This window comes from Engraulis encrasicolus, chromosome 13, assembly GCF_034702125.1.
Source record: "Engraulis encrasicolus isolate BLACKSEA-1 chromosome 13, IST_EnEncr_1.0, whole genome shotgun sequence".
NCBI classification, from domain to species: Eukaryota; Metazoa; Chordata; class Actinopteri; order Clupeiformes; family Engraulidae; genus Engraulis; species Engraulis encrasicolus.
This window is the reverse complement of record NC_085869.1, coordinates 46,832,012-46,842,041: the sequence shown is the minus strand read 5'-3', so window position 1 is coordinate 46,842,041 and position 10,030 is coordinate 46,832,012. Positions and strand designations below refer to the sequence as shown.

The window sequence follows — 10,030 nt, the reverse complement described above, 5'->3', positions numbered from 1 at the left end:
AGAAGACGAGCTGGAGAAAGAGAGAGAGAGAGGGAGAGAGAGGGAGCGGGAAAAAAAATGATTACCTGAATGAATAATAATGAAACTGTGTGCTGCTTCTCATTTTTCTTTCCTTTTTCCTACACTCTGTCCTCCAATCTTTCCTCCTCTCTCGCTCTTTATCTCTCTCTCTCTCTCTCTCTCTCTCTCTCTCTCTCTCTCTCTCTCTCTCTCTCTCTCTCTCTCTTTCTCTCTCTCTCGCTCCCTTTCTCCCCCTCTCTTCTTCCACCCACACATGCAATTTCCACAAATGTGTATACACACATAAACACACACACACACGCATGCACAAATACACATGTAAATACACACTTGCACATAAGCACGCATACACACACTCCTTCACATGCAAAATACATACCCCACACCATCCTAACTCACCCACCTACCCACATACACTCTCTACCCCATACCCACACACACACAGACACACACACAGACACATTCTCTATGTCCCTCCTCACCTCTTATCCTATTCTATCCACTTTTCTGTCCTGGGGGGGTGGTTTGTCTATTTTGCCTTTTAGTTTTTTGTAACTGAATCAAACGCACTGTAAATGGCACATAGCAATTTTCCGTAAGGATAACAAATATCCCATCTATCTATCTATCTATCTATCTATCTATCTATCTATCTATCTATCTATCTATCTATCTATCTATCTATCTATCTATCTATCTATCTATCTATCTATCTATCTATCTATCTATCTATCTATCTATCCATCCTCCCCACAGCCTCCTCCATCCTGAAGCGGGAGAAGCGCATGCGCGTGCGGCGGGTGCACTTCGAGACGGTGACGGTGTACTACTTCAGCCGGCGCCAGGGCTTCACCAGCGTGCCCAGCCAGGGGGGCAGTACGCTGGGCATGTCCAGCAGGCACAGCTGCGTGCGGCAGTACACGCTGGGCGAGTTCGCCCGCGAGCAGGAGCGCATCCACCGAGACATGCTGCGCGACCACCTCAAGGAGGAGAAGCTCAACTCACTCAAGATGAGGGTGAGTTATAGGGGTGGGAGGGGTGGTGTAGTCTACGTAGAACGCGGGTATACGGAGTATACCCACTTCTAAATTTCAGGGATTTCAGTATACCCACTTAAAATTGATTGATCCATTGTTTTGAATAGCACAAATATATACAGTATACCCACTTAAAAAATGCTCAAATATACAGTATACCCACTTCAAAAAAGTAGACTTTTCTCACTGGGTGGGAGGGGTGGGTGGGTGTGTGTGAGGTGGGGAGGGTGGGGGGTCTCATGTATCATGAGAGTTAGTCAGGTGGAGGGAGAGAGAGAGAGAGAGAGTGAGAGAGAAAGAGAGGGATGAGAAGAGCTGCAAGTGAAAAGAATGTGTTTGTATGTGTGTGTGTGTGAGGGGGGGGGGGGTCTTTTTGTGAACATGCATGTATGATGGTGGATCCATCTGAAGGAAAAAACACTAAATTCCCTCAAGCTGTGTGTGTGTGTGTGTGTGTGTGTGTGTGTCTGTCTGTCTATCTGTCTGTCTGTCTGTGTGTGTGTGTGTGTGTCGGTGTGTCGGTGTGTGTCGGTGTGTCTGTGTGTGCACGGTGGGAGGTGTCAATGTTGGGAGGTACCTTATGAAACAGAAGCTCAATTCCCACAAGAGAGAGAGTCTGGTGGTGTGTGTGTGTGTGTCTGGATGTGTGCGTCCATGCGTGCGTGCGTTAGTGCGTGCGTGTTTGTGTGTGTGTAATTGAGGAGATTACACATGGGGCCCTGGCGTAATTGAGAAGATCACATGCAATTACCTTTTCATTTACATTTTAACAAATAAAGAATATCTCCCATACATAAATTCTGCTTCCTATCTAATATAAATCAGTGGTTTGTTCTGATGAAGAGGGCATGAATAAAATGTCAATTGAAATGGAATTTTACTTGATGTCACCTGGAAAGCAAATGGAAAGAAAATGTAAAATCTGTCTTCATGGATCAGAAATCCTCATTTGTTTACATTATTTACACTTTCATTGTTTTATACTTGCTCTTTTATACTTGTTGACGGAGTAAGTTAAAGGGACACTGTGCAGGAAATGGTCAAAAAAGGTACTGCAACTATGCTGCTCATTGAAACTGGGTTGGCTATCGTCAAATTTGATATTTACATGAAAGTTTACTAAGTAATAAACATATATTTTCTAGTATGGTCCAAGTAGAGTCATTTTTGCAGCTAAAAATGGCTATTTTTGGAAATTCAAAATGTCGGACCATGGAGAAGATCCCCCTTTTCATGTATGAAAAGTGTAATTTTTCCAGTCATAATGAATACTTAGCATTTGATGGTGGTGTTAAGTATTCATGAAAAAGGTAACATTAGTGAATGGGCAGCATGAATTCTGGAAATAAACAACTAAAAATCTCACACAGTGTCCCGTTAAAGCCTGCACATCCAAATGTCTAACCTGGGAGCAGGACAGCCAAATAACCAGATAAAAAGTCAGCCTCAACCAGGATGTTTCTGCTCCCTCTTATTTACATTTTTTGTTACGTTTCGGGAGTAAATCCGTCTTCAGAGATGACTCGTTTACGGACACATTTTGCCAAACATCTGCTTCGTCAGTTTCTTACATTCACAAAATTCACCCAAAAACACAGCCATGCTGTATTGTGCAGAGTGACTTATGGTGATTTCTTTACCGCATTCAGGAGCTGACGTCAAACCATCATGTTATTTTTCCGCATATTTTTTTTTTTGAAGGCTACAGCACCTTCTTCCTCCTCTTTAATTATATCGTTCATAGTTGGTCTTGCCTTGCCAATCTACGGAGTGATTCATTTCCAATCCCTCAACACCCAAGGAAAAGCATGTTGAAAACGGCCCTCGATTCTCAGTGGCAATTGTTTCAAGAGAGCTCAAGTGTATATCAGCATTAGCCCTCTGAGTTATGTCCTCGCTGGCTTTCCATTAGAAGTCAGAAGCGTGACTCATCAGGGAAGCCGAGGTGGGTGCTTGCCGCATGGATATTCCATAACGCTTTTGATGTTTAACTCATTGCCATTAAATAATTCACACGGCAACTTCAATTATGCAGAGTAGGTGATGGCTTTCCCCGTAGGGTTTGATGAGGGGAAGCGCTTTCCTTCTTCCTGCTTCTTTGTAGTGCGATTTGTGGGTACAAGGCCAACGCCGGGATTTTCCTGTTAAAAAGGTGCGGTTGGAATGGCACAAGCTCAGTCAGGGGTTGTTGGCAGAAGTTCTCCCAAGTCCAAAGTCAAAGTGACATATTTTTAAACATCATTGGACTTCCTTTTTTTTGAAGAGGAAGAACTTGTCAGACATGCTCTCTTTCCAGAGCAGGGGCTTAAGTTCACCCACCTGACTGCGTTTGATCCTCTTAAGTTCCTGTGTCATTTTTCCCCCTCCCTCCCTTCTTCCTCCTCCTTCATCCTTCCTCCTCCCATCCAGCCTAGTCTTACCATGCCCTTGTACGGGGGTCACTGATAGCTTTAGCCGGGCCCGGGACGAAGCCCCTCCATTCAATACATGCAATGTAATGAGGACCCAATTCTGGCCCCCACCTCTATCCCTACGCCCAGGACAACCTACCCCTTTGTCCCCCACTGTCGACTTACCAACCCCCTGTACACTAATTTCCTACACAGGGTCTGGACCTGCCTAATTGAGCACAGCTTTCCGATGGGAGGGGTGGGCTGTGTTGAAGATTGTCGGTTGAATGATTTGGTCTGATTTAGAGATGCAAATTATCGATTAATTCATTAATCATTAGTTGATAGCCTTATCGATCGACTTACTATTAATTGATAAGCGGCGTTTTCCCCCCGAAATCTCAGTGTACTAAATCTAAACATTTTAATTAAAAATTTAGATAAAATACCACATTTAAATGAATTCTATTTCAATTCTTTAATACAATGGTGATTTTAATATTCCCACTATTCACACCCCTCTTCACACACACTCTTCACATGCCCATTTCACCTGGATCTCTTGTCAGTTGAATCGTCAATTAATTGTGATTAAGGCTTTTTAATCGATTAATGCATTGATTGATCGATTAAAGATCGTTTGCATCCCTAGTCTGATTCTATCCACTTGCTAATGATTCATGTTTCGTTAAAGACGTATGTAGCGTATGTAGAGCATATGTGATGATTCATCTCATTCTGATGTTGTTTTGGTAGGACACAGTGTCACCCTGAACACAACTGAACCTTCCTCTCTGAGTTTGAAGACATTTCACTTTTCATCCAAGAGACTTTGTCAGTTAAACTCTTATGCTCAACTCTTTGAATAAAATTGATTAATGTGAGTCTTCACAGACATGCAGATACATTTCTGAACTGTTTTATTTTTCTTTGTCCAGCTGACTAAGAACAGCACAGTGGAGTCTAAGTAGCAATTAGTGCAAAGAATGCATCCAAAAACTGCAAAACACTACAGTTTCATGCAGTTTATAGTTTTGGACACTGTCATTTTTTTTTGAGAATGGTATGTTTTGTTTTATCATTTGTCCAGATTACTAAGAACAGCACTTTCAAATTTGAGGAGGCCAACACCGAGACCCTGGACGATATTTGTCAGTTAGCTAAACTCTTTGAATGAAAATGGATGAGTGAAAATCTTCTCAAACATATTGCCACTAAAATACTCAACTGTTATTTATTTTTCTCTTGTTCAGCTGACTAAGAACAGAGCTATTGAATCTGAGAAGGCAAACATGCTGATCCTTGATGACATATCGTCAGATTTTTATCTTAACTCAGACATACAGCTACAAAAATGCTGGGGTCCATTTCTCTGAACTATAGTTGCTAACGACGTTTGCAACGTCGTCTTCTTCGATGCAATATCCCATTGACAACTACCCACGATGTTAGCTGGCTAACAACTGTGTTTTTGGGAAACAGCTACTTGAATTCTGAAAACTGTTATTTGTTACTTTTGTCTTGCCCAGCTGACCAAGAACGGCGCCATAGAGTCAGAGGAGGCCGACACGCTGACCCTGGACGACATCTCGGAGGACGAGCTGGACCTGGACAACACAGAGGTGGACGAGTACTTCTTCCTGCAGCCGCTGACCACCAGGAAGCGCCGCGCGCTGCTGCGCTCCTCGGGCGTGCGCAAGCTGGACGTGGAGGAGAAGCACGAGCTGCGCGCCATCCGCATCTCTCGCGAGGACTGCGGCTGTGACTGCAGGGTCTTCTGCGACCCGGAGACCTGCGCCTGCAGCATGGCGGGCATCAAGTGCCAGGTAAAACATAGCAAAGTGAAGTGAAAGTCCATTGGGAAATTCCAACTCCCATTGTGATTGTGACACAGCAATCCACAGCACACAAGTGAACACTGCACACTGCACACAGCGAAATTGCATTTATGCCTCACCCGTGCAAGGGGGCAGCCCTCAATGGCACCCCTAGGGAGCAGTGCGGTGGGAGGGTACTATGCTTAGGGTACCTCAGTCATGGAGGAGTATGGGGGAGAGCACTGGTTGATTACTCCCCCCACCAACCGGGCGGGTCGGGAGTCAAACTGGCAACCTTTGGGCTACAAGTCTGACACCCTAACAGCAGAGTACAATCTCAAAGTTTTTGAGCAGGGGTGGCCAATGAGGCCAAAACCAATGTGTTTAAAAAATATCCATATACATCTAAACAGAGTCTCAATCTCAAAGTTATTGAGTGTTGCTTTGTTGTCAAAGTGTGCTTCACTTTCACTGTGACCAGCATGACATGGACAGCATAGCTGGATAGGCCTACAGTATGCCACCTACTGTATGGGCTGTAATACAGTCCTTTTTACCATTTATCAATGTCAATGTCAAAGAGAACCCATTATGTCTTTTCACCATGTGCATTACTTTGATGACTGCAATTGTGTTTCATGGTGATAATCGTGCCAGGTACACACTTGCTGCAAGTGGGCACACATATTTCTCTGACTTCTTATGCACTAAGTACACATATCCACAAACGCTTGAACACATAGACACTCTCTCTTTCTCTCTCTCTCTCTCTCTCTCTCTCTCTCTCTCTCTCTCTCTCTCTCTCTCTCTCTCTCTCTCTCTCTCTCTCTCTCTCTCTCTCTCTCTCTCTCTCTCTCTCTCTCTCTCTCTCTCTCTCTCTCTCACACACACACACACACACACACACACCACCACCACCACCACCACCACCAGAAAAGGCATATAATTAATGCAAATTTTGCCTGTGCATGCACATTTCCAGAGTACCTTGGGCACTTGTGGATGGGTAGAAACAGGTGGTTACGCCTACAGTATTCATGAGTGTAAAACTTAATCAGTGAAGAGAACTTCTGAATGTAGGGTAACTTTGAAGTAGACTGTATTGTAAGTTTACTGCACTAAGCCATGTGGTATTTGCTTCTTACTTTGTTGTGTCTCCCAGTGTATGAATGGATGTTATTTTCTCACATCTCTAGTCTTATTATTTCAGTTTTATATCAGTTTGTCGGTGGTTATCTTGAGGTGTGACCTTGCTTACATTAGCATAGTGTTTGATGCTCTTTTCCATGTTTTTCTATGTTGAAGGAAAGGTTCGGTGTGAATAAATCTCTTTTGTTTGAGCTCAGTATGTTGTAAGTAGAGAAGAAGAGTGGTCTAACAATGGACAAATAATCATTCATGATTCATTATTTATTTTATTACTCTCATTATAGGAGAATAACCAAGCAAAATACTTTGTGTTTTTCTCCTCAAAAGATAAAGAAATTATAATAGCACTCAAAATGACAATTATTTTGAGTTCAAGGGAAAGATGTTGTTAGCTATTGTCCCGAGGCATTAAGAAAATGTGTGTGCGTGTGTGTGGGAAAGACAGAAAGAGAGAGAAAAAGTCTGAGCGTAAAGGTAGAGAAAAAAAGCCCTTCGGAGAAACTGCTGTGGATACTGGTGGTGGATCTTTCAAGAATTTTGGGGCCTTCCTAATATCGGCACATCTTGCCTCATATAACTGAGTGAACCAAAGTGTTAGGCAGCAGTATCAGCTACTGTAGCATACTGTAGTAGGCTAGCGCATGGTTATTTTCTCTGGCCTGTTCAGCTTTGTTATGCACCAGTTCATTATCTCTCCACCAGTCTATTCAATGTTTCCTACCGTTTTACAATGCTACACAGTATTATGGTCTCCTGTTCTTTTTCCCCACCAGCATCAGCACTCAGTGACCTCAAACAGCAGGGCTATTGATCGATTCACACTGAAGTTCTCCTTTTAAAGTGCTGCGGTTGTGTGTTGCCAGAGAGTTTGCTGTGCAGTGGCAATTTAGTTTTTAAATAAAAGTGCAGGGAGCCCCAGTCTAGAACTGCAGCTGGACTCACAAAGCCACAGCAACAAATAGATGTTCCTTGTACCTTATCTCAAGGTGTACCTTATCTTGTGTGGCGCTATTTGTACTATACTGTAGGTATGTGTTCCTCCATGGCAATAAAGGCAAGAATCACATCGGGATTCACAAAGCTATAATTGCAAATAGATGTTCTGTGTTCCTATCTCAAGGTTTACCTTACCTTGTGTTCTTGTGTGCCCTAGGGTACAATACAATGGTTATTATGTTTCCATTGGATGTACTGTAGGTTTTCACCCATGCTCACTTAAAACTGCTGTCTGCAAGTTTTCACTTTAAGTACGTAGAGTTGGGGTGGGAAATATTTTTCATTTGAGGGACCACTTCACTATGAACACGAACCAGGATTTCCTCCTGCACTTTAGGCCTATATTGATGGCGGCCACCTTTACAACAGACCTCACCGTCACTAGGTCCCTTGAAAATAAAAGTTGTATTGCATTATGAACTGGTAACAGTTTATTTGTAACAGGGGTCGTGTCTTAAGGGGTTTTAATTGTGTTTGTGTTCTGTGCAGGTGGACCGCATGTCCTTCCCGTGCGGCTGCTCCAAGGAGGGCTGCAGCAACTCCACCGGCCGCATCGAGTTCAACCCCATCCGTGTGCGCACCCACTTCCTGCACACCATCATGAAGCTGGAGCTGGAGAAGAGCCGCGAACAACAACAACAGGCAGTCGCCCAGCAACAGCAGCAGGTCGCCACAGGCAACGGTTTCCACGGAGACGGCACCAATGGACACTGTGGTGGCGGGCCGCTAGCCCAGACCCCACAGGCGTCTCCTCACGGCCTGGAGTTCTCCCTGCCCGACTCGGTCCAGCAGACGGCCATCATGCACCTGCAGACGGCCGAGGAGATGGACGAAGGGCTGGAGGAGGATGACGAAGAAGAGGAGGAGGACGAGGAAGACGAGGAGGACGAGGAAGACGATGAGGAGGAAGAGAACGAGGAAGATGAGGAGGATGACGAAGAGTCGGAGGAGAACAGCAGTTTGTGCAGCGGGCTGTCGGACTCCAGCACTCAGAGCCTGGCTGCCAGTGACTCGGAGGACGAAGAGGACGATGATGAAGATGAGGAGGAGGAAGAGGAGGAGGAAGAGGAGGTGGAGGAGGAGAATCAGGAGAACTTCCCACGCAGGCTGATCAATGGCAACACGACCAATCCTCCCACCACCACCACCTCCGCTACCATCTCCAGCTCTGCCACCACCAATAACACCACCGCCACTACTACTACCACCCTCAATTCCAACATCAGCAATGGTAATGATAGTTATGACGCTAGTGTTGACACTAACTGCAACCCCTCTGCTCCTGGGACGAACCCAGAGTCTCTGTGCTACACCAATGGCGTAGGAGGAGCACAGGACTGTCACACCAATGGCAACGGCGTCTTCATGGGTCCCCCTCCAGAGTACTACCAGCTGAAGAACGCTACCACGACAACCACAGCTCCAGCCAATCAGGAGACATTCCAAGAAACTTCACAAGTGTTCCACGATAGGAATGGAGCCATGATCACCAATGGCAACGGGGTGGTGGTTCCACAGGTGGGTCCATTTGGCCTGGCTCCTGTGCAGCAGTACACAGACTACATGCAGCAGTCAACAGACGACCAGTTCTCCTCCACAAATAACAACACCTGCCACTACACCATGCTGACCAATGGTACGCCTTCGTCTCCTTCTCCTTCTTCTTCTTCTCCTGTCATTTCCTGCCTCACCTCAGAGCAGGACAAAGCCGCCCTGCCTGCCAAACTGGGGTTTGCAGAGCAGCCAGGACAGAACAGTCTCATGCAGATTGAGTTCCAGAACTACCTGAACAATAATAATGGACATGAGCACTATGCCACCAATGGCAACTGCTTTGGGCCAGAGGCGTTGGGTGCTGAGGGGGTACACAGTATGCCCGAGGTACCGGTGCTGGTTCCAGACCCCACCAAGGGGCCTCCGCTCCTGGAGAGCCTGCAGGAGGTCACTCCTGTCTAGGGGGATGGAGCTGTGGATCAGCCCTGGAGCTCCATGCTGGAACTGCCCTGATGGACTTTTCACTTCATAGGGATGTCAAGACATTGATGATGAACGTTCGTTTCCACTTGTTCAACAAGTAACGAGCAAATAACTTGCACATTGGTATTTTGGGGTTGAAACACTTTTTCTTGCCCGTGTTATGTGATGGGTGAGGGAGTGGGTCTTTAAATATGGAAATGGATGGACTTTTTTTCAATGACCCACTAAGACATGACATATGACATGAAAGTGGTGAAGGAAAAAAAATGTAAGCTTTAGGCCTGTGCAATGTAACTTGTAATTTCAGAAGTAAAAGTTCTAGTTTTCGGCTAATATTGTGGGTAGAACTTTTCTATGTCTGTGTCAACCGTGCAAAAAAAAGAAGAAAAAAAGATTGTCGCAGTTTTAAAAAAAAGTCTGAAATATGTGTATAATTATAATTGTTTTGATAAAGCATGTACTTTTTTTTAGCTTTCATTTTGTTGCAAAATGATGGGGTTTTTTGTAAGAAACTGCATCAATGTACTGTTTTAAAACATCATTCCGCTACATATGTAAATCATGCTTTAAAACCTTCTTAGTCTTAATTGAGGAGCATGAATCTAAGCTCTAAAAACAGATGTAACATGGCCGCCTTGTGGTA

General features: G+C 44.8%; 1 protein-coding gene across 1 annotated transcript in view; it reads left to right on the top strand.

The window, feature by feature from the left end:
• Positions 1-9,810, top strand: part of csrnp3 (cysteine-serine-rich nuclear protein 3) — a 61,429-nt gene extending 51,619 nt beyond the window's left edge. The window contains exons 4-6 of the mRNA XM_063214071.1: positions 778-1,037; positions 4,978-5,274; positions 7,900-9,810. Coding sequence (XP_063070141.1) covers positions 778-1,037; positions 4,978-5,274; positions 7,900-9,366 — 2,024 coding nt within the window. The 3' untranslated portion in view covers positions 9,367-9,810. The remainder of the gene's footprint in view (positions 1-777; positions 1,038-4,977; positions 5,275-7,899) is intronic.
• Positions 9,811-10,030: the final 220 nt, after the last annotated feature.